This window comes from Xyrauchen texanus, chromosome 6 (assembly GCF_025860055.1).
Source record: "Xyrauchen texanus isolate HMW12.3.18 chromosome 6, RBS_HiC_50CHRs, whole genome shotgun sequence".
Lineage (NCBI taxonomy): Eukaryota > Metazoa > Chordata > Actinopteri > Cypriniformes > Catostomidae > Xyrauchen > Xyrauchen texanus.
The window spans coordinates 25,615,001-25,642,462 of record NC_068281.1 but is presented as its reverse complement, the minus strand read 5'-3'; the positions used below and the strand labels follow the sequence as shown (position 1 = coordinate 25,642,462).

The window sequence follows — 27,462 nt, the reverse complement described above, 5'->3', positions numbered from 1 at the left end:
CTAAATCTAATTTATCCAAAACCGACAGTTTTTCACTCACTATTGATAACACCTCCGTTTCACCCTCCCCCAGGTTAGGAGTTTGGGTGTCATCCTTGACACCACATTATCTTTTCAGTCCCACATCAATAACATTACCCGGTCTGCCTATTTCCATCTACGAAACATTAATCGCCTCCGCCCCTCCCTTACACCACACACTGCCGCCATTCTTGTCCATAGTCTTGTCACTTCCCGTTTGGACTACTGCAACTCTCTCCTTTTCTGCCTTCCTCACAAATCCCTTCATAATCTTCAACTGGTCCAGAATTCAGCTGCCCGCATCATAACTCAAACCCCCTCTATTCACCACATCACTCCTGTTCTTCAACAGCTTCACTGGCTCCCGGTCCAGTTCTGTATTCAATTCAAAATCCTTCTGTTAACATTCAAGGCCATCCACAAACTTGCCCCCCATATCTGTCTGATCTTCTCCATGGTCCAACATCCACCCACTCCCTTAGATCCTCTTCCTTCATACACCTGTCTCTCCCCCGCCCGTCTCACCACTATGGGGAGCAGAGCATTTAGCCAGCTCTGCTCCCGTCTCTGGAACTCATTACCACCCCAACTTAGAAACATCGATTCATTTTTCCACTTCAAATCGCAACTCAAAACACATCTGTTCAAAAATGCCTATGCTCTACCCCTTTTTTAATGTTGTTGTTTATTTAATCTTGGTGCTTTTAAATGTCTTATGTATCCCTGTACGGTGTCCTTGAGTGCCGAGAAAGGCGCCTTTAAATAAAATTTATTATTATTATTATTATTATTATTATTATTATTATCAATACGTGGGCCAAATGGAAAACACAGATAGCTGGCAGCAGGCTCGATGGATAGTCTGTAAACTGCCTCAAGTGCGAACAAGATGCTCTGAACTTGCTCCTCGTAACGTGCACTGTCAAGCTGCACAAAGTCTTTGCCCTGTCAGTGAGATCAGTCAGAACGCTAAATCCATGCCACTGGTTGTCCTCTGGCTGGGCATATTCTGCATGTTTTGAAAGCTCCAAAAAATCTTTGATTTCAGGCAGCAACTCTGAGAATCTAGCTAAAACTGTACCTCTACTCGGCCATCTAACATCTGTGTGTTCTTCACCCGTTTCCTCCAAATGAGCACGGAATAACCTCTCTAGACTCCTGGCCCGAACGGAACACACAATCTTCATTGCAACATCCATCACTTCTTTCATGTTTAAAATCTTACCACACAATGTCTGCTGGTGGATTATACAGTGGTAATCCACCCGTTTATGGGAAATATTCACTCTGTTTGCACAATGCAATGAACCTGCTAGTACGGCCCACCATTGCTGGAGCACCATCAGTTGTGATAGAGATGAGTTTGAAGAGTGGCAATTTGGTCTTGTTCACAAATTCCATGAAAGCTTGGAAAATATCTTCGCTTCTAGTGTGTCCTTTCAATTGCAAAATGGTGAGTTGCTCTTCTTTTGCACCCATGTCTCCAAAAACCATTCTGATGAAAACGCATGGCTGAGCCACATTCATGACATCAGTCGACTCGTCGAATTGAAGAGAAAAACATTCACACCATTCACTATCCTTCCTCCTCAACATCCTCTGCCATTCCCTTGCATCACAGTGTAACATAGTGGGATATTTGTTCGTCCTTAATGGCAGCTATATCACTTTTATTCTTAGTCACCAAATAGTGCATCTGAAGCCTCGACGAATGCTTCTTTCACAACTTTACCGTCCTTAAAAGACTTCTTGTGTTTTGCAAGAATGTGACTGACGCTATAAGATGCAATAGTTGCAGCCTTACCCTTGGTGTTTGGCCTGGTAAAAATGGACTGCTGTGTTGCTAAATGCCCCTTCAATTCCTGGACTTTTCGGGTGCGTGGAGCTGATTTAATTGGGAAATCTGCATCTTGAAGTCTTGAAATGCCACTACAAATTGCCCTCCTTCAGTAAGGCCAAGCTTTCATTGCAAATAAGAATTTGAATAAACAAAAAATGTATCCTCCTCCCAGTCTGAATGAAAATGATAGTTTTTGTTTTTTAGCTTCTGCCATAGGTGCGTTTTACTTTGCTGAAGTCGCAGCTCTCTCAACCTCTCCACTGTAACTGCGAGTGCCTAGCTAAAACCATAGCAACAAACCATACCCAGCATGCACAGCAAAAACCTTAGCGGAATTTGGATTAGCATACTAGCATACTACTCTTGCTATTTCTGCCATATATTTATATGAAATATTATTGTTGTATGCGAGTTGTATGTTAGTATGCTAATCTTTTTTAGCACAAAAATGCTATCTATCTGAAGTCATCATCAGTTCTTGGCACACATCCAAAATTAGAATGCACAGTTTTCACATTCGAATGCAAATTTTTTTTCTTCTTTAAATCGACTTTTGAATTTTAATTTGACAGCCCTAATGAAAATATATAAATGTTTTCTTTGACTCCACGGTCTTCCATTGCTAACAAAAGATCCTTGTGACTGAGAAATGGGGAACCAACTGCCTTGACTGTAAACCATCATGTGAATTGTGATTTGGGGAAAGCATGTGGGTGATTTTCACTGTTGGCTCATGCTCACACTAATAAGCTTGTATGGGTGTTTAAAGAAAATGAGCCAATGATTTTTCTGTGCCAGTTCTTTCTGTTGACCCTTTACAAATTCTTAAAGAGTTCTCCCTTTATTACAAGGACAACTGTAGCTGTTTCACATTTTAGCCATTTTTTGTAAATTCTGATATGGTTTTAAATTTAAGCAATAAGCTATGAGAGGCTGTGCAATGTTGTGAATGTAGTCATGGCTAAGGGGCGCTTTTAGGTACAATTGTGACCATATTTACAAGATAGCTCACTCTTTATGTGCTGTATTTATTTTATAAAGTTACTACTACATAATAAATGTTAAAATGCTGTTTTATTAAGCAAATTCAGTAAGTGCCATCTGCTAGATTAGAAGATTTACAGTAGTTCCTGACATGTAAATCTACTTGGTGCTCAATTTAAATGTGCACTAAGTAACGTTTGTCTTTGTGTCATCTTGGAATTACACTGACATCTAGTGGCTTGGATGCAGCATAATTTAAAATCAATTGTTTTCAGGGTCAGATGCCATTGTAGAAATGTAGTATTCACAGCCAGCCATGATTACTTTAAACAATGAATGAAAGTGTCAAATAACATGATGGTTACTGAGATTAAGCAAGTAGTATTTGGCTGGTCTTGTGATTGTAACATGGCAGCCCCCATGTGTGGACCCTCCCTGTGTAAAATAAAACTGCTTTTATAAGGTTACTGATATGACTGGAGTCTTCATTTTGATGTGACATGATTTCCTATATATATTGCAAAATTAAAATTCATGTCTTTAGGAGGTAAACATTTGTGAGGAAAAAAATTGAGTGCACATTTCATAGCTAAGCTTTGTAGGTGCTGCACAGTTATGATGGATGTAATTCATGCCAAATGGGGCTCACATAGTGACAATATGAGGTGTGCATATTAGTCAGGCGATTTTAAGAGACAAACATCTTTTGCATTTTGAGGTGTGTTCTAGTCAAGCTTTTTAAAATAATTTTTAGATAAATCTTAATCTTGCAATTTAAAATGAACTATGCTTCAGAGATAAAACAAATTAAAGGTTGTTAATGAAACAAACTTGCACAGTAAGTTTTATTGCTTTGATTGACAGGAGTAATGAGTTAAGAGCTCCTATGGCTTGCATGTTTACTTTTAGTATCATGAAAACTTCTCCTTCGCATTAATTAATTGCCAATTATTGAAGGGTTGTAGTCTTTGCCGAGTGTTTTCTCAGGCTGTATTTGTTTCGAAAGCTCATGGTAAAAGCAGGTAATGCCGGAATTGAGGTCACCACTTAAAGACGTTGATTATGTGTATCATTGACTGGCTTATTTTGACTTTTAACTGTATTCCAAAATAACAAGCAACTCTATTGACAAAATAGAATAATAATGTTCATAAAAGTTGTGGTGTATTGCTTGTAATGTTTTGGTGTAAATTGTTTGTTTTCTAGACATGAAGTACAGTTCTCTTTTATATCCTCAAAAAAAGTTATATATTTTTATATATATCAAAAATCCATACGTTTTAATTGAGTAACCTTTAATTAAAAACATATCATAATAAATAAAAAATACTGTAAATATTTCATTAATTTCATTTGTTATACATTACACAATTCAATTTTATGAAATTGAAATATGTAAGGTTTTAATATATAGGATAAAACTAACTGCAGTTAAGTAATTTATTATAAGTGTTGTAAGTCAGTACAACTTTTCCTAAACACACAACCTATGTTTGTTTCTCTACAGGGCCGACATGTCAAAACAGGCCAAATCGCTGCTATCAAATGTATGGATGTCACAGGGGTGAGTGTATTCTTTTAAATGTATAACAATTCATTTATATTCTATGCTTGGTTCTCATCTCATTAGTTTTCTGACTTCTGCCTGATAACCTTTTATCATCCTTTTTTTAAAGACTAAATTTAAGATCAAAATGTTCCTAAAAATTAATTGGGTTGCAGTTAGAATTTGAATTGGGACAACATTATTAATCATAGTCCTATAATTTCAGTCATGTCTGCTCTTTTTAAAGGCCGATTTTCCCGTTCTCTATTTTTTTTTTTATATCTAATTTAACCCATTAGTAGGCTGTTGTACAGTAGATGCTGAAATACCACAGCAAATTTTAATAAAAAAAAAACTATGATTTCACTAGACTCGTTTGTATTTTGAAATGCATTGGCTTGCCCCTGTTATTTCAGGGTGAATAAAAGTTGATTACCAGCGATTACATGGTTTCTTGTAAACAAAAACAGATATTTTCACAAAAAACATCCAACTAATACTGTATACCAGTCCTAAGAATAGAGAAAAACTTTATTTATTTTTTTATATTTGTATATTTTTTTTTTTCTTCAAATCATTCTTTGGAGTTCTTTTCAATAAATCGGTTAAACTTGATTCATTAGTGAATTGGTCTGAATCTAAAATATTCTTTGAAATCATTATTCAACAATTAAAAATGAATGAAAAGGTCACAGAGATCAAAAAATAAATTAACAGTAATTTATCAAAAGATTTGTAAAACCTGTAGACAGCCTTTTTAGGCATCATGTGCCTATAATGCACAAAAATGTTGTCTTTGTAGGTAGCTCCCTATATTTTCCAACTCTCTTTATTGATGGGGATGGAGGGGGTCTTTATTGGAATGTCTGACTCTTTGACCTAGTGTAGGGCTGTCATTAGCTCAAATTGCTGTTCATCTCCAGCATTCAGCTCACTCTTGAGAAGAGATAAGTGAGTAGGGATCTGAGAAATCCCATAGGAGTACTCTACTCTGGTGTAATGAGGGGGCCAAGAGCTAATCCTGTGCTCTCTGCCCTCCTTTCCCCTCTGCTTCAGCTCTCTACTTCATATAAAAACACCTGCAACTGGGCCATCAGCCCTCATTATAGGTCAGCTTGAGTGGTCTCACTTGCCTTGAGCTTTACTTAAAGGGATAGTTCAAGATATGTCATTGACTTACTCTCCTATCATTTCAAACACGAACAGCTTTCTTTCTCCTGTGGTACACAAAAGGAGAAATTATGAAGATTATTCAATTCCATTGAATGGGGAGTGGAGCTTTTAAGCTTAAATGATGTTCAAGCACCATAAACGTAGTACATACCACTTGTACATGATATTTTGTGTTCTGAAGCCAAATACTAGCATTTTGTGTATTAAACCAAAATGCAAGCCATTATTCACAGAAATTCTTGACATTTGCTCTAGCCCTCATTGGTGCATTCATGAGTGATCATGGGAAAGTTGCGATGTCTTTTATATATATATATATATTTTTTTTCAGTTGAATTTTTTTTTTTAATGAATCAGTTGATCTGATTAAAAAAATTGGTCTGAATGATTAGTTCACAAACTGAACTGATCTGGTTGTGAAATTTACATCACTTTATTCAATGATCCAGTCGCAGCAGTTAAGAGCCCACTAGAGGTGAAGATTATCGCTGAATAATAACTTGCATTTCAGTCTGTTCCTCACACAGAGTTATTATATGACTTCAGATGATTTTGTATATGAGCCGTTTTGACCAGTTGTGTGTGTTCTATTTTGATTTTAACACCTCAGTCATCATTGACTTACATTACATGTAAAAAAAAAAAAAAAAAAAAGGACCATGGATGTTCTTTCAAAATTCATGTTTTGTGTTCTACTGAAGAAAGAAAGTCACAAGAGTGTGTAAATAACAGAACTTAAATTTTTCTGTGAATTGCTTTTGAGTGAAGAGTATAGTTGATGTCACATGAATCCCATGCTCCATGTGTCCTCACAGGAGGAAGAGGAGGAGATCAAGGCTGAGATCAACATGCTGAAGAAGTACTCCCACCACAGGAACATCGCCACCTACTATGGTGCCTTCATTAAAAAGAACCCTCCTGGTACGGACGACCAGCTGTGGGTGAGTACCATGCCCAACTGTGCCTGTGGAAATAGAAATAGTGTATCCATCTGTGGTCCACACTCACTGCCCTGTGTATAAGTTGTCGCTTATTTGCCCATGAGGAAGTGGATCATAAATGGGCCTTGAATGAGCATTGCTGAATAGGAATCAAAGCACCGTTGTCTCGTGTACTGACTTGTTGTCATGAAGAGTAAATGGAACTCTGTGCTGGGAAATGATGAGGGCTTTTAAAGGCTGTGAAGTCTGTCTCTTTAGTAAGAGTGTTGGTGGGTACTTGCAAGTTTAGGCCATGTCTAAACTAGTATGTTTTCTTTAGACATTGCACTGAAGTTGCTGCATTTATGCCTCTCATCCACAGTGGAGCTTATTCTGCCGAAAACTGGCACTTAGAAAATGAAAAGAGATTAGTTTGGACGACATCCCATATTTTTCCCTAAATCATATATTGTGATAATATTTATCATATTTTTATTTTGGTGGCTTAATAAGAGTATTATTTTACATAAGTGACATGGAGTTTTTAAGAATAAAACATCATAATAATATCTTAAATAAACATTTTAGATAAACATTTGATGATAGGAAAATCATTCCACAGAGGTAAAAGTTTGTGACTGATGTATCATTTGACTTACATTATTTACATTAGGGTCAGACTATGATTCTTATAACTCGATCATCATTCTCTGCACCTCCCCAGATATGTGTGTCACACTAGACGTTTACATGGGTCTGATCTATTCTTTTCCTTCCCTCCTGCTACCGCTAGTTTCTATCCCGCACACGAATGCTCCCACTGAGTTTTACTTCATGTTCACCCTCTCTCGGCCAACAATGATTTTCTTCCCGACCTCTCCTGTTCCCGCAACCCTGCAGTTGTTTTCCACATAGGGCAAAAGCCATACAAATATACAAGTGTACACAAAGAATATAATTTTTTTTTTCTGTTATTGCTGTTATCAGATGACATGTGAAATTATGCCCATCTAACTTGCCTGAGGTTGGTTTCTAAACACTAAATTGACCATTTTCCAGTCTGAGTTTCACATCCTTTGATTACAGTGTGTCCATGCTTTGCTCTGCCATTCTCCTAAAGCCCTGTTGGCTAACTGCATGGCCCGTTCTAAATGCTGCATAGTTTGATGCACGTGCACTTTTTTTACATGGTGTTTTCAGCTTATTGTTATCAAAAGTAAATATGTTGTTGAATAAAACAATGATTATTCATTATTGAATTAACTGATAAAATAATACAAAGGATATCCACATCAGATTTTTCAGGCTGTTTTTCTGACCGCCTTCTCCCATTTAAAGATTTTGCTTTTTATTGTTCAACATTCAGAAGACCGACATCACACCATAAATACATATGTATGTTCACTTATTCAGCCATTCATTACAATTAAGTAATATTAATTTTCTTATTTTATGCTTAACACAAAAGGAGATATTTTAAAGAATGTTGCGATCACTTATTTCCGTACAACTGCAATTTATAGTAGGTAAAGTCTCACTTTAAAATAAAAAACACCCTAAAGTTTAATAAAACACATGAAGACTGGAGGGTAAGTAATGAAGGAATTGTCATCTTAGGTGAACTGTTCCACACCAAATTTTAGGGTCTGTTTTGTAGTTAGGCTGAGTCTGTCTGTACTCGGCTTCAGTAAATGATATTCTGTCAAAATCTGCATATTATGTGAAGGCTACAGACTCTTTATTTCTTACACTCATTCATGATGGATAATTCCATCTATCTGGAGTACAGTATTTATTTTATATATATATATATATATCATATTGAATATTCAGTTACCATAGTAGTGAGGAAATTTTGTGAGAGTCACCAATGGAACTGGGCTGGAACTCTTCTTTCTTTTACTCTCCCTCTCCACATCAATCCTTCTTTCCATATCTTCCTCTCTTTCTGTTCCACAGCCAAAGGAATGCACAGACCTGATAGTGTTAGGGTAATTGTTTGTCAGTGGCTGCAGGAACACACAGGTGCCCGCAGATTGAGGACTCCACCAATAAAGATAGACATCGCAGGAAATTAAGTGCATTTGTGACACATTTCAGCGTAGAGTGACAGCTCTTGAATGGGGAGACCTTTCACATGAAGGATGACATTCTCAATGCCACAAGACTGGAAGGCCACAAACCTCTAATATGCCTTCTCACCTGCCAATTACACAGCAAAAGACTGAGAGCTAGTGAAAGAAGCTATTGGTGGGAGAGCCACATTCAATTTAGCCTTCCTCCTTAGGTACTTGGTGGGCACAGTTAGAGGGAATCCATTCTCTCTGGCATTATGAGCTTCAGCGCTGCACTGGGGTCAGCAGTTTGTGTTTTATGATCGCTCACGCCAACTTTGCTTTTAGACAGCAGTTAGCGCTGTGAACTCAGAATTAAGCTCGAAGCCTATAAATTCCTCCTCCTGTTTTGTGCTTTTGCGCAGATTAGTTTGTAGCACAGTGCCAGTTCTATTCAGATTGATGGAGAGGGCGTTGTGGCATATTTGAAAGCCTGGAACGAGGTAATTGCTATTTTCCAGAGTTTTTATACTGTTAAAAGGATAGGACAAACAAAAATGAAAATTCTGTCATCATTGACTCACCTTCATATTCCAATCCCCTTTAAAAAATATCTATATATATATTCCGTCGAACACAAATGGAGATATTAGGTAGAATGTTAGCTTCAGTCACCATTCACTTTCACTGCATCTTTTTAGCCACTGCATGGTTTTGGGACCTCATGCTGGTTAGTACATTTTCTATTTTGGGTGAACTAATCTAAACATTACAACAAAGTATCTACTGTAAATACATTAAAGGAAAATTCTGGGATAAGCTTAATTTACAGCATTTGTAGCATAATGTTGATAACGACAAATTAACTTTGACTCTGGAAAATGGAAGCCAATGAAACGATATGCATGATAACAATTTTTTAGTGTGATAACATCGCTTGATAACCTTTTCAGTGTAAAGTTATATCCAATTTTACAACTTCGTTGCCATGACAACGTAAAGCTTTAAACCCTAAAACGGCCGTAAAAAAATTAAGCAACTTTACAGCACAAATAATACAGAAGTTTTAACATAAGAATTAATTTATGGGCTTTTATACAATTTTAAGCTTCACATTTCTGTCTTTTAAACCCTCCAGAAATTGGCTCCATTTACTTCCATTGCACGTGCCCCACTGTAACCTCAATTCATTTTTTTTTTTTAAAGAAAAGGAGGGACGAGGAGGGATTGAGCCTACCTTGTATTGAATCCGATATATGTTTTTTAATATGGTACCATAAATGTTATTTTAGGCTGGACTTCAAGTGAAGCATTCAATATTGTACCAACTGTAACAAGGGGTCCATGATCCTACTTTATGTACAATTCTCTGTCTAGTAGGACACACATTAGTGCTGAATCACGGCCTACAGTTGAGCATGATAGTCTGAAAATGAGTGAGTATCTTAAAATAGAGAAGCACCATATCCCAAAATACAGTCTCATCAGCAAAGCTTAATGATCTCATTCTTCCTTGTTTATGGCCTCCCAGACAGGAAGATAACTAGATTCTTATGAATCATAAAGTAATGTGGAAGTCAAGCAGCACATGATTTTTCTGCCTCTTTGTTGTTGTGGTTTTGTATATCATAAATGGCTTGTGAATTGCTTATACATCAAGATTATTGAGGTAAACTTTAACCATACTCACACAGTGGGTTTATCCCTGATTGAACTTGCCATTACTTGAGGCATACTGACCACTAAAGCATATGTTTAATTCCAGAGGACTAAATAATGTAAAAAAAGTTTTGCTTTATTTAACTGGAGGCCATTTCCAGAGGCAGCCAGAGTTTGAGTGGCTGTTGTGTGGTCCAGCACACATCTCTTAACATGGAGTACTAGAAAATGAGGGCTGTGCTGTGCTCAAGGGCCCATGGCTAGACATGACACCTTCGGCTAAAGAGCGATTAGAGAAGCGAGAAGCTCAAGTCACTTCCAATTACAGGATGAGAAAGAGGCCAGACCAGAGGGTTGGTGGATCAGCAAAGCTGACGTGCAACCTTTTGCAGACGTTTCCCCACATCTGGCGTGTTAAATTCATTTAGCGTATTAACAAACTACTAGTAGTGGTGGTAATTCAAAATCATATTGATCAGCTGTTTTCAAAACATTGATTTTGTTCCAAGTAACAAGCTATATTTTTCAACAGTGTAGCATGACAATATGCTTGCTAGTAACTAGGGATGTGCGGAACGATTCATTTCACTGATATTTAAATGTACATTTTGGAGTCAATTTGTCTAATTGTTTATTGTGTTTTTATGCAACCCATTTAAAATACTGAATCTAATCCAACAGCCAAATACGACTCTAAATTCCACTGAAAAGGCGTATTTATAATCGAAGTGCTTGCCTTGCATAATGATAATTGTGCAATAAAAATGCATTCACTGAATCAATGTTGGTGAATACATATTTATTGAAACAATGAATAGTGCAGAACTGATAGAGCAGTCAGGACATTGTTGAAAAAATTAACAGGTAAGCAATATCTATGAGAATTTTTTCAGGTGCAGTAGCCTATGATCTATATTGACAGCTGTTCGGTTAAGAACGTCAACCAATAACATATATATATATATATATATAAGCCTTTGAGAAATGCACAATTAACCTAATATAATGTTCTTAACACATTGTTAAAATTAACCTTTTTGATCAGAAGATTAAAAATAATAATAAATTGGCATACCTAGCCAAACATAATAATTTTCTAGGCTTTTTACTCATTTACTCAGCATTAATTTTTGCTTAGTGAAATGAACATGTCAACATGGGCCAATGAAAGACGGTATTATTCTGTGACATGCAAGCCAACGTTTTGGAAGTCCACTTCCCGCACCACCATCAAATTGTTTTCCATAACTGCCTTACTCATCTTCTGAGGACATTTTCCTGTGCACAAGGTGTGAGAGAGGGAAAAGGCATGCGCAGCCTGAGGTGAAATTAAACTTTGTATCTGCTCCAGATAGCCTCTTTTTAATAATTGTATTAATTACAGTATATTTAAAATGTAATATTTACAACACAGTAATTTAATGCCTTTTTAAAAATATATAAAGCCAAATATAAATGCCAAAAAATAAATACAAATACTTTAACCCCAGAAATTGAAATGGAAAACATGCTATTTTTAGAAGAGTTGTAATTGTTTTATGTAAATTGTATTTAGCCTATAATGTATTTTTCAATTACTTAATAGATACAGACAAAACAAATTGCTGCCCATCATTGATAGGGTTACCAGATTGACCTGCTTGTGGAAAACGGGACAGCCCTCTCCCAGCAAAAATGAAAAGGACGTATCCTTACCTAGGCGCAGATCAATGCGAAGTACAGTGCATCTGGAAAGTATTCACAGCGCTTCACTTTTTCCACATTTTGTTATGTTACAGCCTTTTTCCAAAAAGGATTAAATTCATTATTTTCCTCAAAATTCTACAAACAATACCCCATAATGACAACATGAAAGTAGTTTGAAATCTTTGCACATTTATTACAAATAAAAAACGCCTTTGCTATGATACTCAAAATTGAGCTCAGGTGCATCCTGTTTACACTGATAATCCTTGAGATGTTTCTACAACTTGATTGGAGTCCACCTGTGGTAAATTTAGTTGATTGGACATGATTTGGAAACGCACACACCTGTCTATATAAGGTCCCACAGTTAACAGTGCATGTTAGAGCACAAACCAAGCCATGAAGTCCAAGGAATTGTCTGTAGACCGCCGATACAGGATTGTATCGAGGCACAGATCTGGGGAAGGGTACAGAAAACGTTCTGCAGCATTGAAGGTCCCAATGAGCACAGTGGCCTCCGTCATCCATAAATGGAAGAAGTTTGGAACCACCAGGAATCTTCCTAGAGCTGGCCGCCCGGCCAAACGGAGCGATCGAATGCAGCAATGTAAAGAGACATCCTTGATGAAAACCTGCTCCAGAGTGCTGTGGACCTCAGACTGGGGCGAAGGTTCATCTTCCAACAGGACAACGACCCCAAGCACACAGCCAAGATAACAAAGGAGTGGTTACGGGACAACTCTGTGAATGTCCTTGAGTGGCCCAGCCAGAGCCCAGACTTGAACCAGATTGAACATCTCTGGAGAGATCTGAAAATAGTTGTGCACTGATGCTCCCCATCCAACCTCATTGAGCTTGAGAGGTCCTGCAAAGAAGAATGGGAGAAACTGCCCAAAAATAGGTGTGCCAAGCTTGTAGCATCATACTCAAAAAGACTTGAGGCTGTAATTGGTGCCAAAGGTACTTCAACAAAGTATTGAGCAAAGGCTGTGAATACTTGTGTACATGTGATTGTTTTTTTTTTTTGTTTTTTTTTTTAATAAATTTGCAAAGATTTCAAACAAACTTCTTTCACGTTGTCATTATGGGGTATTGTTTGTAGAATTTTGAGGAAAATAATGAATTTAATCCATTTTAGAATAAGGCTGTAACATAACAAAATGTGGAAAAAGTGAAGCGCTGTGAATACTTTCCGGATGCACTGTAGAGGGTGCATCTTTATCTGTAACTGCGGTCACCTTGTACTTTTCGTTGGCAGCAATTTTTCTCAGTGCTCGCTTGTCTTTCAAGAGGTTATCGTAAAATGCAGAGCAGTACAGTCCAAAATTAAGACGTACGAAAGCATTGCCTTCATGACTCGAGATTTATCTGGTGTCCATGCTGCGTCCGTTAATGAGAGCACACGCTCCACAGATGCTTCACTAAAAGATAGCTAACACTTGGTGTGGCGCGCTTTTAGCAGCGCCCACATGCTTTTTTTGTATGAACATGCTGCGCAATGTCTGTGCGGAAAAGAGAGCTCCACAAATCTCACTCCTCACTTTGCTAGGTTCTGCCTGTGACTCCTTTTTATTAATGTAAACTGTTTTTGAAGATCCTAATTAAATGTACTTGCATGTTCCTTGACATTTTCCAGCCGCGATTTCATCTGTGTGCTCTTTCAAACGGACACTTCGATCAGTTCACTAACTGGATGTCTAATGATAGGAGATTGTGATTGGATATTTTAATCAAATCATGTACTTGACCATATCCTTGGCTACCTTTTGATTAGAATACTCACGTGAATGAGAAAGCTGCATAGAAATTTTAGGAGAGGGGAAATACGGGGTAAAACATGATATTTTCAGAATAAGTTGGGACACTTATTATAAGTTGGGAAAAAGTGCTGAAAAACGGGATGTCTGGCCACCCTAATCATTGACCCTTTTTCTTTGTATGCCTTAGTCAGGAAGATGCCATATTTAATATGACACAAATGAAAGTGAGGCTGTGAGAGATAGGTTGGGTACAACCTGTTGAATGGACTTTACTCCTGTCCTGCACAGCCATTGCTTTAATTTGCATTAAATATGCTGGACACTCTCTCATTAAGTAAGTTCCATTAAGTAAGTGTTTAAATTTGATTATTTCCCAGTGTTCTCAACACCAAGAATTGTAATTATTTGACAGTTGCCCTTTTCACAAGAACAGTGTTGTTCTCCTCTGTTAGGGTTCGCTGCCTCCATCCTGGAAAACAAATGGGCAAAGATTAATGGGCAGTGATTAACTAACAACCTCCCTCTCATACAGGCTTATCTGTATTACAGCAATAACACCTTCTGCATCAGAGGAATTTTCTCATCCTATCAAAGTCCAATAATAGTAGAAATAATTCTGACAGATGAAACCTAGCTGAAGGAAATATTTTTTTCTTCTAAATGTTCAGAAAAGCAAACAAACGTTGAAGTATTATTATGGTGGCTCCGAAAGGCTAAAGTTCTGTTCTTTCTATAAATGTTTTAATTATTCTGTGTAAAAATTCTCCTCCCAGTTCTCAAAATGGAATCACCAAACTTGTTAGGAAGCCTTAAGCCTACTGCATATTCCACATGCAAACTCATTTTCTTGTATATGGTCGTTTCAACTGACGTTTTCATTTCACGTTTACCACAATTTTGAAGCTAACGCAGCACTAATCTTGAAAAGTATATGAAGGCAGTGCTTAAAATATAAATATTTAGACAAATGTAATTTCTAACTTAATTTTCTTTTCATTTATTTGTATTAACACTCCTAGCCATTTTGTTCTTGTTTTATCCATGTTTCCATAGCATGTTATGCTTTATGCAACAGCTAACAGTTCCAAGACTGTTCCAATGACATTGTAAATAAAAACGCCATTCGTATCAGATGTTCAAGTGAATGGGGAGCTGTGAGAGTGCTGCATGTTTGCACACCGTCTCAGCCGGTATCCTGTGCAAGTTCCGTTAATCAGGTCCAATTAAACCTGAATGATACAGCCTTTATAACATTGAACCCTGAGTCTGAGACTTCAGTGCATGCACAGTACTGCACATGCATATTAATAAACAGATACCACACTTTCTGAGTTTGTTCCTTCTTTCATTCTTGTTATTTAGTTCATTCATTCTTTTGCTCATTTGTTAGTTTTTACATTCATTCCTTTTGTTTATTTGTTCATTTTACTTTTTTTGTTCATTTATTTATTTTTCGTTCATACAGTCTTCTTTCTTCATTTATTTATTTGGTTTATTCTTTCATTTTCTTTTATTTTGTTCTATCATTCAAAATGTTTATTTCTTTTGTTCGTTCATTCGTCTTTGGCTTTATTTCTTTTTGTTCATTCGGTCTTTGTCATTCGATCTTTCCTCTTTCATTTGTTTGTTTTTCCGTTCTTCGTTCTTTCACACTTTTGCCAGTTTGTTCATTCATTCTTTTGTTTGTTCTTTTCAATTATTTTTAGTTTCTTAGTTTCTTTCAGTCTCTTTTTAATTAATTTGTTTGTTCTTTCTTTCTTTCGTGTGTTCTTTCATTTATTTCCTTAGTTTTTTCCTTTTATTTTCTTTGTTCTTTTCTCTTCAATCATTCAATAGTTTATTTCTTTTGTTCGTCATTAATTCATTTGTCTTTTGCTTTATTTCTTTTTGTTCATTCTTCGTTGTTCTGTCTCTTGCTCTTTCAGTCTTTCATTCTTTTTCGTTCTTTTACTTAGTTTGTTCATTTGTTATTGTTTATTCTTTAATTTTCTTTTGTTAATTCATTCAATAGTTCATTATTTCTTTTGCTTCTTTAATTATTTTGTAAATTGTATTTGTTCTTTTTTTTTTTCTATTGTTCTTTCAGCCCCCCCACCTCCCTCCAGCCTGCAGATGAGCACTGCTCTGAAAAGATTTATTTGCTCAATTTAAATGTCCCTTCTTGGGTTTTTGTATTGAATGCAGCAATATTTATCATGTTTTTTAATGATCTGAGAGAGTGGCGCTCTCTTTCTCTTAATATATAATAAAACACCTCCCAGTGTTTAGTGGGGCGTAATTTTGTGAATCCCTTGGAAAAGTTCCAGTCTGATTAAAGCAGGCAGTCCCCATTGTGCTGTTTGTTTGTCCTGGTTGGCTTTGTGATTGTTTTGCAGTTTAAGTGGGTTGTTCTAATATATTTTTGATAAAGCGATGACAGGCGGGAGCAAAATAAGATTAAATGGGACTTCTGAGATGCAGTGGGCTTGTTCGAGACACAGAGCTAAGAGATGCCAGAAGACAGTGTTTAACAGCGTGTGCTAACCAGGCTCGATGCGACAAGCATTCCACCTGTCTATACTGAACTTATAACTGCTGCAATGTGCACAAGAGACAATCACATCCAATCAGAACATTTTTGATGTTTTATGGACAGTTATGAGATACAGGATTTTGGACCAATGAGATTTTACAGGGGGAGGAGCTACTCTGCTTGACATTGTAGATTTAAATACAAGCGATCTACGAAATGTCCTGTCATTCGTTGCTTCACATCATGCGTCGGAAGAAAATCAAAAGGAAGGTCTTGATTTGCAGGCAGGAGAATCCCACAGGAAGTGAGTGACTTGTGTTGTCTTCTCTACAGCTGGTAATGGAATTCTGCGGCGCAGGCTCAGTGACAGACCTGATCAAGAACACCAAGGGCAACTCGCTGAGGGAGGACTGGACTGCCTACATCAGCAGAGAAATCCTCAGGGTAGGTGGCTGTCCTTCATTCACTTCCCTGCTGGTAAAATCAGCTTAAGGTTGTCACAGCATAGTATCTGTTTTATGTGGGCTACCAGTCCTAACCAAGGTCCTAATCATCTTTGATGATGTTCTAAATCGAAGCCAGGTCGAGGAGCCAGCTAATTACCATAAATGACCAGTTTTGACAAACTGAAACCACACCTTTTAGAAAACTATTTATACAAATAGTACCTATAGGGGTACTAACAGCTAATTACCATAAATGACATATATATATATATATATATATATATATATATATATATAGTCATTTATGGTAATGACTTTGGCAAGTCATTTAGAACATCAACTTTGTGCATGACACGAGTAATTATTGGCAGAAGAGAATCAAATAGTTGAAGAGAATAAATCATGTTATGGGGCTGCTTTGCTGCAGGAGGGACTGGTGCACCTCACAAAATAGATGGCATCATGAGGAAGGAAATTTATTTTGATATATTGAAGCAACATCTCCAAACAGGTACTCCTCAAATTCAGTACACCACCTATCAGAAGCTAATTGTCTAAAGGCTTGACACCATTTGCTGGAATTTTCCAAGCTGCTTAAAGGCACCGTTAACTTAATGTATGTAAACTTCTGAACCACTGGAATTGTGATATGGTCTATTAGCAATCTGTAAACAATTGTTGGAAAAATTACTCTTGTCATGCACAAAGTAGATGTCCAAAGCGACTTGCCAAAATTATAGTTTGCTAATATTAGGTCTGTGGAGTGGTTAAAAATTGTTTCGTTTTAATGACTTCAACCTAAGTGTATGTACATTTCTGACTTCTTCTATATATACATGCATGCATACATACATACATACATACAGACATACATACAATACTGTGTGTGTGTATGTGTATATATATATATATATATATATATATATATATATGTATATATATGTGTGTGTGTGTGTATATTAATATATATGGAAGGTACATTGGATATAACTTTGAGGGTTCTGCCTCAGTGACCAGCTGTTGTCACTAAGGGTACAGTTTTTTTTCACTTTTTTTCTGACAGTGCATGTAAAATAGAAGACGTTTGTTTTGGTTTTCAATGATAAAATGAGAGATTCTGTTCAAAACCAAGACAAAAGTTATTGGCACACTGTCTGATTTTCAAACTTGGTGTAGCACGTCCATAGTTAGTTATTTAATCAACCTTTTAGTTTGTGAATGAAGGATTCTACCATGCAGGTGTCCTTTTTCCCTTTGTTCTAATTAATTTTCTCTCTGAACCAGGGGCTCACTCATCTCCACGATCACAAAGTCATCCACAGAGACATCAAAGGCCAAAACGTGCTGCTGACAGAGAATGCTGAGGTCAAACTAGGTAAGATCACAGCCCTGTAGGCTTGGATCTCTTTGATTTAAACCCACTCTGCACAGCAGTGGAGAGTAAATTCTGTGCAAAGGAATACCAGTGAAGCACAGTCAGGCAATGTTAATGTGCTGTTGTCCTTTAAAGCTGTCCTCTTTAAGACTCCGCTGGGAAATCAGGATTGTCTGTGAGACAGTGGAGTGTAGATCAGAGGTTATCCAATTAGCCAATGTGAGGTAAAAATTGATAATCACTTAGTTCATGACAGTGCTAATCTAAAAGATTTCATAAATATTCTATAGACTTAATGGTAGAGATATGTGCTTGTTTATTGTCCTTCCTCATAAGATGTAATGCCAATTGTTAAACTTATTAGCTTTTATTTCAAAAGGAAAAATATGGTGATACAAGATTTTTAATTTTTTTTTGGCTGGCAGAAAGTCAAATTTTCATTTATTTGAAGTGGTTAAAAGTCTAAAATAATTAATACATATGGCGAATATATTTGGCAAATCTGTGGCAGTAGGGGGCAGACAGAAAGTCTTCCCTTTAATGCACATTGCCTGCAGTGACAACAAGCTCAGTCTGATGATCCCGTGACACATTGCCCCAGACCTTGATCAACCCTCCACCTCCAAATTGGTCCCGCTCCAGAGTACAGGCCTCAGTGTTAAAGCTCATTCCTTCGACGATAAACGTGAGTCTGACCATCACCCCTGGTGAGGCAAAACCACAACTCATCAGTGAAGAGCACTTTTTTCCAGTCCTGTCTGGTCTAGTGAAGGTGGGTTTGTGCCCATAGGTGACATTGTTGTCGGTCTGGTAAGGACCTGCCTTACAACAGACCTACAAGCCCTCAGCCCAGCCTCTCTCAACCCATTGCAGACAGTCTGAACACTGATGGAGTGATTGTGCATTCTTGGTGTAACTCGGCAGTTGTTGTTGCCATTCTGTACTTGTCCCACAGGTGTGATATTCAGATGTACCGATCCTGTGCAGGTGTTGTTACACTTAGTCTGCCAATGCGAGGATGATCAGCTGTCCTTCCTGTCTCCCTGTAGCGCTGTCTTAGGCGTCTCACAGTGCAGACATTGCAATTTATTGCCGTGGCCACATCTGCGGTCTTCATGCCTTCATGCAGCATGCCAAAGGCACGTTCACACAGATGAGCAGGGATGCTGGGCGTCTTTCTGGGAGTCAGTAGAAAGGTCTCTTTAGTGTCCTAAGTTTTTATAACTGTGACCTTAATTGCCTACCATCTGTAAGCTGTTAGTGTCTTAACGACTGTTCCACAGATGCATGTTCATTAATTGTTTATGGTTTAAACCATTTACAATAAAGATCTGTAAAGTTATTTGGATTTTTACAAAATTATGTTTAAAATACAGTGTCCTGAAAAAGGGACATTTCTTATTTTTTATATATATATATATAACAAAAGTTAAAATATAACGGTTTGTTTTTTTGTTCTTCTGACAGTGCAAGTAATTTTCTGATTCTTCTGATATCTGATAGATTCTGTTTCTCTCTCGTTCTGTTGTAGAAGCATTGAGTAGATTTGATTTGATCTCATTTATATGTCATGTGCTTTTTGAGACACCATTTACCTTTAAGCATGAACTCTACTCTCGTATGTCACCAACTATTTGATTCTCTTCAATTATTCCTCATATGTAAATGTGCTTACATTCTTCACGTTAGCATCACGAGTTTGTCTAGATAAATTCCCTATCCATTTTGACTGCATATATGGCACAAATCTGAGCTGCAGTTACTGCTGTTTTTTAAAGCGTCGCTCTTCAATCTATCACTTATACAAGCATAAGTAATTATAACTATAGACAAAACAATTGGCCATATTGTGTCTAAAATGTAATTATATGAACTTCTTGTTTGTTTATTTACTTTTCTCCCAATTTGGAATGCCCAATTCCCACTACTTGGTAGATCCTCATGGTGGCGCGGTTACTCACCTCAATCCGAGTGGCGGAGGACAAGTCCTGCCTCCCCTTCTGAGACAGTCAATCCAAACATATTATCACATGGCTCACTGTGCATGACACCGCAGAGACTTACAGCACGGAAGGCTCGGGCTACTCTCCACGATCCATGCACAACTTACCATGCACCCCATTGAGAGCGAGAACCCCTAATCACAACCACGAGGAGGTTACCCCATGTGACTCTTCCCTCCCTAACAACTAGGCCAATTTGGTTGCTTCAGAGACCTGGCTGGAGTCACTCCGCACATCCTGGATTTAAACTCCTGACTCCAGGGGTGGTAGTCAGCGTCAATACTCACTGAGATACCCAGGCCCCAAACTTCTTGTTTATCGAATATATATTGCTTAATTGGCACATAGTGAGGCAACTGTCTGTCAGGGTACAGTGTCTGGGATTTGGAATTGTGGTTGAACATTGTTCCAATCCACTGCAGCTGATTTAACACTAATCAGGCTGATTTCCACTCTTTTATTTAAACCCCAGTGGACTTTGGTGTGAGTGCACAACTGGACCGCACCGTGAGCCGCAGGAACACTTTCATCGGCACACCTTATTGGATGGCACCAGAGGTCATTGCGTGTGATGAGAACCCTGAAGCCACTTACGACTATAAGGTGAGCTTTCCTGTCTTATACTCCTTGAAGTTTCAGGATACTTTACAGAGAACTTGACACTGTTAGGATTTTAGCCAACTCTGCTTTCAAAGGAGTATGAAAGAGCCCATTTCAGCATGGGTCAGTTCTCGCCAGAATGTTGAAAAGGGTAGGTGTGGAAAACTGGAAAGCATGATGATCCATCTGTCCATAATTCTAGAAACTCTCCCGCTTTGTACCTTGCAAAAGTGTATTTGCAACCTGTTCTTTTGAATGGCTGAACAAGTGCCCCTCATGAATATTATAAAGGTGTTGCTGAAATATTCTTTTGTAAAAAAAACTGAAACTGTGCTTATCTCTACATGTTCTGAGCCATTAACATGACATTGCTGTGAAATATGCTCTAATAAAAATATTATAGAAAACATTATAGAAATATACTGGTTGATTCAGTGTTTTACAGTAATCTTTACTATTTTTGAATAGTTTTAGATTTTACTACATGAAGCAAATTTTGTAGGTTCCCTGATAAACATGTTTTTATTTTTTTTATGGTAAATATAATTTATGCTATCATTCTCTTCCATCATGTGCAACAAATGCATATCTGTTATGATCTCAAAGTGTGGATTAGTGTTTCATGATACTTTTAAAGAATTTGGGTGAAGTTAGGTCTGTGTTTAAGTTTTGGTTAAGATGGAAGCAAATTTAAACTATTCTACCCAGCAGTTTATAATGCAGACAACATGTAATAAAGCAACAGTCCTCTTTCTTACACTTTTTTTATTTTATTTTTTATTTTTGATGAATTGGCAAACCCCAACAATGCTACAAAACAAAGTTATTAAGATGTCATATTTACAGGGCAAAATATAGGCGATGCACAATTAAACAGCCCTTGAAAACTGACATATATGGAATGGAAATGCATGATTGAGTATGGTAGCCCACCTTAGCTGCAGTAATAATCTATAACATATGATATGCTGTATGGTCTAGTATTAATCTGTGATTTAACTTTGTTTTGTTGAGAAAACACACACACACACATAAATGTATTCAGGAGGTGACTCTGCTACACAAAAACAAACAGAAACCGCTCAACCGAGCACTTTGTATTAGTCAGAAGTGATTTAGCTGGGAGGAGAGTATTGATCACAGGCCCTCAGGTTACTCAATACACGCAAGCATATGCAATCAAAATCTAATAAACTCTCCTTGAAAACAATTTAGCTAGCATTATCTACAAATCACACACACGTTAATACAGTGATCGGTGCCACAGCTGGCTGTGTTGATAATGTCACAATAACAGGACACAAATCTAGACAACTGTTGCGAGACCACCCTCCCCTTCCTGTGTAAAGAAATATTGGCCTGTTTCTCTTTCTACTGTTAGGCTCTAGTCAGTTTCATTGCGCATTTAAAAATGCATCCCTGGTCTTGCTCAAAGCTCAGAAAAATGTAAAGTAAAAGTGTGCTTTTATTGCCGTATAAAATGTGCAGTGGTTTTACTCCCCATATTGAATATCAGGAGCATGCTGCATTGCATTTATTTTATTATCATATCAGTTTGCTTATAAAGCAAAACCAAAATGGATTTGGAACCTTATGACACTTAGAAATGTACAAATGTCTGCATTGTGTAACAGAATATCAATCAAAACAAAACACATCAAAACAAATATTCAATCAAAACATTTGACAAAAAGAAGTTGGTTTGGAATGATATATTTGTGTATATGATGTGTTTTATATATTGATAATGACATTAAGACATTAATTGTGACTTAAGTGTGTCTTAGTGTGTCACTATGTCAAAGATGTAACCCCATTGATAAAACAAAACTCTTAAAAGAGTTTGACCTTGCTTTGTAAGATGGTCTTTTGTTTAACTATGGACTGGAATGTTGTGAGATCAGCTCTGTTGGTGTTCAAATGAATAAGGAACAATTGGGGGAAAACTATGCATATTTGTCTCCTCTAAAGAAGGGAAGTGGAATGAATGGAATGGATAAAACAGCGCCATCCCACAGCATTCTGAGACTATTCTTCTCACCACAATTGAACAGAGCGGTTATCTGAGTTATCGTAGACTTAGTCAGTTCGAACCAGTCTGGCCATTCTCTGTTGACCTCTCTCATCAACAAGGCATTTCTGTCCACAGAACTACCCCTCACTAAATTTTTTTTTTTGGCATCATTCAGAGTAAATTCTAGAGACTTTTGTGTGTGAAAATCCCAGGATTCCAGCAGTTACAGAAATACTCAAACCAGCCCATCTGGCACCAACAATCTTGCCACACATCAATGAGATCAAATTTTTTCCTCATTCTGATGGTTGAGGTACTGAACTGCTGCCACACGATTGGCTGATTAGATAATTACATGGATGATTGTTGGTGCCAGATGGGCTGGTTTGAGTATTTCTGTAACTGCTGATCTCCTAGGGGGGTGGAATTCTACTTGAGAACTTGTGGGCCCTTCTCAAATGTGAGATTTACAGTGAGGGAAGACATTATACCTCTTTGAACAGCATTTGGGAGGCTGTGGTTGTTGCTTCAGTTAAAGTTGATCGTGAAGAAACTGACAGACTCCATGGTTGGAAGGCTCATGGCAGTTATCGAAAAGAAGGGTGGCTATATTGGTCACTGAATGTTATTTAATTGTCATTTTGTGTTACTTATTTGTTGCACCTTTTCTAAAAATTTATTTTGGAGAAATGATTTTAGTAATTTAGTTGCCTAATAATTGTGGACACGCATAGTTGCCTAATAACTGTGCATACCCCCCTGAGAAAGACAAAACTCAATTTTTCTTTGTTAAACATTCAAGTTTGACGTTCAATAACGTTTTGGATTGACGTTCTGTTTGTTCAACAATAAAATGTTTCCTGAGGAATAGAATTTGCCTAATAATTGGGCACGCAGTATACAAAGTCTACCACTCTTTTCCCATCTGTAATAATTTTTTGGGTACCTGATAGATGCTACCTTAGGAAACACTTTTGGTATTTTTCTGCATAATATGTCACGCTGTGGATTTTAATACATGCTGCTATTGTTTACTCATGCACCTGACAATTTTGCTTAATGACTGGTTGGGAAAACTCAACTTCATCTCAACATTGGTTTTTATGTAGACATCACTGGTCATTAAGGTACTGTATTTAAATAATATTTACATGAAAAAATACATTTAAAGGCGTAGTTCACCCAAAAATGAAAAATGATCGTCATTTACCATGTTGGCCCACTCAGTGAATGGTGAGCAGAAATTTGACGGTCCATAAAGCATGAGAAACAGATCAATATTAAACTGTATAAATCTCCAATTTCAAACTGCCCTTCTTAGTGCTCTTCTTAAAGAGTTCTTCTTTTGTTTTTGGCGATTCACATACTTTGTGCATAATGCTACCCGAGAAGGAGAATTTATTGGAAAGAAAATGCTTAAATATTGAGGTTTTTCCACCCACACCTATTGTATGGCTTCTGAAGATATGGATTTGACTACTAGAATTATATCAATTAAGTTTATGGTGCATTTATATGCTTTATGGAGCTTCAAAGTTCTCGCCACCATTCACTTGCAATGAATGAACCTACTGAGCTAAGATATTCTTCTAAAAATCTTTGATTGTGTTTAGCAGAAGAAATGCATTCATACACATCTGGGATGGCATGAGGTTGAGTAAAAGTTGAGAGAATTTTCATTTTTTGGTGAACTATCCCTTTAATAACAAATGCCAAAATAAACGCATGGTATGTTCATAGGAAAGATTGTGTAAATAATTTGAATTAAGACTATGGGCATTGATGTGTTAATTTTTTAATAAATGACAAGTAAACCAGTTTATAAAATATGTATTAAATATTTTGTAAATATTATATTGAGATTACACTCTTCCAGACAGATATAGTTGACAAGATTCTCTAACTGGACCTTCTCCAGGAATATGTAAATGTTCTAATTATAAGACAAAATGTTGTCTTATTCAATCTGCTTTTTTATACGGTCTTTTGTGCTTTTTGTCCAGTCTTATGTCAGGTCTCCTTTCAATGTGTTTTTGTTACAGAGTGACCTGTGGTCATTAGGAATCACAGCCATTGAGATGGCCGAAGGAGCCCCACGTAAGTAATTGCCCATCTCTGCTTTGTATATCCCTGTTTTTCTTTACAGCAAAAACAGATACCTTTCAAAGACACATTAGGGAATATATGAATGTCACAGACCTCTTTATTGCATCTGGTATAAAAATCCGACTGAGCTGCTCTCAGTGGAGGACTGTCTCACAGATGGCTAAGCAGTGATGGACAGACAAGGGGGAAGGCAAACTGTTGTGATCTTGTCCAAGCTGGAGAGGGGAATAATCCTGTAGGAAGGTGCCCTGGCAGGGCGGCAATGCTTTGGCATGGGACAGAGAACTGCTGGGCAGTGCACTTGAAGACAAATCTGCCTTTTTTAACAGATGACTCACCCTTGTTATTGCAGACAGCAAATTGTTGTGTATGTGTATGTCCGTGCGTGTGTATTTTTGTTGGCACTGGCATATTGGCCCCTGTATGTAGCAGCAGATTTGTGGCCAAAAGTGACATTTCTGTTCAAACACACTAAGCTTGAACGTCCTCTAGTATGGATTGAGCTTGCCAACTCTGCCACCAGGTTGAAAGGCACTGTACTCTCCAGCTATGCCTGCTCTGTGCTTGAAACTTATTGACACCTGCCCACGTCTGCTAGTTGGCACCTGGGTCTATTGAAGGCACACAACACTATTCCAGAGTTGATATTTGGTTCATAATTTGTTGATTTGTCTGTAGTTAGGTGTCGGATTTCACAAGCATGTTGAAAATTTAGTTGATGTGTTTGACATTGTGAGAAATTGAACACTGAAGACTACATTTATAATATGTCATACATTGTAAATAGACCTATTTTTCAACCACAGTTGAGGACACTTGCAGAACTCATACTAACATGCTTTTGCTTTTATCTAGACTTAAAATCTCAAAATATTTTTGGTTTATGATATAGCTTCCATGTTGTGCAGTTCATAAATGATCTATGATTATGATAATTGTGTTATATTCACGTACATATTACATGAATTCAAATTTGACAGTTAACACCGAAGTCACACTGCAAAAAATCTGATATTTATCCGATTTATTTACACATACAGTCAGGTCCATAAATATTGGGACATCGACACAATTATAATCTTTTTGGCTCTATAAACCACCACAATGTATTTGAAATTAAACGAACAAGATGTGCTGTAACTGCAGACTTTCAGCTTTAATTTGAGGGTATTTACATCCAAATCAGGTGAACGGTGTAGGAATTACAACAGTTTGTATATGTGCCTCTCACTTTTTATTAAATATCAGATCCGAAATTAAATATCAGATCTAAATATTTGTCATCCATAAGCATATTTGTGCAGTTAAATGGGCCCAAATCATTTTTACCCTCACATTTGACAGAGTGAATTTAGCTATGTTCAAACTGCAGGCAAATCAGTTTTTTCCTTCTCAAATCAGATCTTTTCAGGCAGACTTTTTGCACTATAAATTACAAGTGATCAAATCTTGTTTAAATGAGACAGCCTTTGTAGGTCAAACGGAAATGGAACATGGTTGCCATGACAACACGCCGCACTTTAACATGCGCAATCGCTTTGAGTGAGAAGGGAACAAAGTAGGGAATGTATGAGGTATATTTTAGGAGATTTATAATGATCTAAAGACAAACTATATATTTTACAGATGTAGTTTTAGTCTTATACTTAATTTTCATTATATTAATATAATTATACATATTATTTACTCTGCACCCATCTACTGAGGTACTTCAACTTGGGAATTAACATTCCTTGCGTTTGAACATCATATTTACAGGCAAATTGGTGTTATTTATTTTTTTTTTTTGACATTTCCGTTGAAGCAAAGAATTGTGGGTTGTGACTGCCCACGAAGGTGACACCTCATGCATCGTCTGAATTCCCATGAAAGAAGGTCGCATTCGAAGTGTCCTGCTCGCTTTTATTAAACGTAACGGCCTCGATGAGGTATGCAGCAGACATATACGACCTCCGGAGGATGCAGCCTTCCAAACGAGACACAGCCATAGTGACGTTCCGTGCTGCAGTAAACCGATTTTTGACATCATCGTTTTGTGTCACATTAAGAGTGACGCAAAAGACCATTTGAAATCCGAATTGAGCAGCCAGACGTCCAGACTGAGACGCATTTGAAAAAATCAGTCGCATTTGTAAAAACCTCCCGATGTGGTTTGAATCAGATTTGGAAAAATCTGATTTCATGTGTTTGTTTTTTTTGCTGTCCAGACTATCAAAAACTCTTAAAGGCCTTAGTTTAAAGCTTAGTTTCTTAATTATGAAAGAATATATTTCTGTAAATATGAATGTAATGAAGATAGAATGTAAATATATTCTCTTGCATATTTGTCCTGTCTAAATTACAATTTTGGTCTGAGCTGTACTGACCAGTCTAGGCTGCACTAGACAGCCAGTGTTAAAGTTCTCCTTTTTCCCCACAGCTCTGTGTGACATGCACCCGATGAGAGCCCTGTTCCTCATCCCTAGAAACCCAGCTCCCAGGCTCAAGTCCAAGAAGTGGTGAGTGCCACTCTTTGTTTGCAGAGGTCACAGAGACGTCCCCACCCCCAAGTTCAGAGCCTCGCTGAAACCAAACAAAATCTCACGAGCACACTGTCCAATCTACTATTAATCAAAAAGTCCTCAACACTTAAGTTACTCTTTACTATTCACTTTATCTGTCTCTTGTGATCTTCATTTGCTATGTCTGCCCTTCACACGTAGCCATTCAAAATCAAACGCTTGAGGAAAGTTGCTTGTCACGATAGGCATACAGGTTATTGTT

The 27,462-nt window shown here is 37.3% G+C and overlaps 1 protein-coding gene across 8 annotated transcripts in view; it reads left to right on the top strand.

Annotated features, from left to right (window-relative positions):
* Positions 1-27,462, top strand: part of LOC127644754 (TRAF2 and NCK-interacting protein kinase-like) — a 137,608-nt gene that overhangs the window by 73,510 nt on the left and 36,636 nt on the right. For all 8 annotated transcript variants that reach the window (XM_052128120.1, XM_052128118.1, XM_052128117.1 and 5 more), the window contains exons 3-9: positions 4,353-4,409; positions 6,380-6,505; positions 16,489-16,599; positions 17,886-17,976; positions 20,452-20,582; positions 24,636-24,690; positions 27,119-27,197. In XM_052128120.1, coding sequence (XP_051984080.1) covers positions 4,353-4,409; positions 6,380-6,505; positions 16,489-16,599; positions 17,886-17,976; positions 20,452-20,582; positions 24,636-24,690; positions 27,119-27,197 — 650 coding nt within the window. The remainder of the gene's footprint in view (positions 1-4,352; positions 4,410-6,379; positions 6,506-16,488; positions 16,600-17,885; positions 17,977-20,451; positions 20,583-24,635; positions 24,691-27,118; positions 27,198-27,462) is intronic.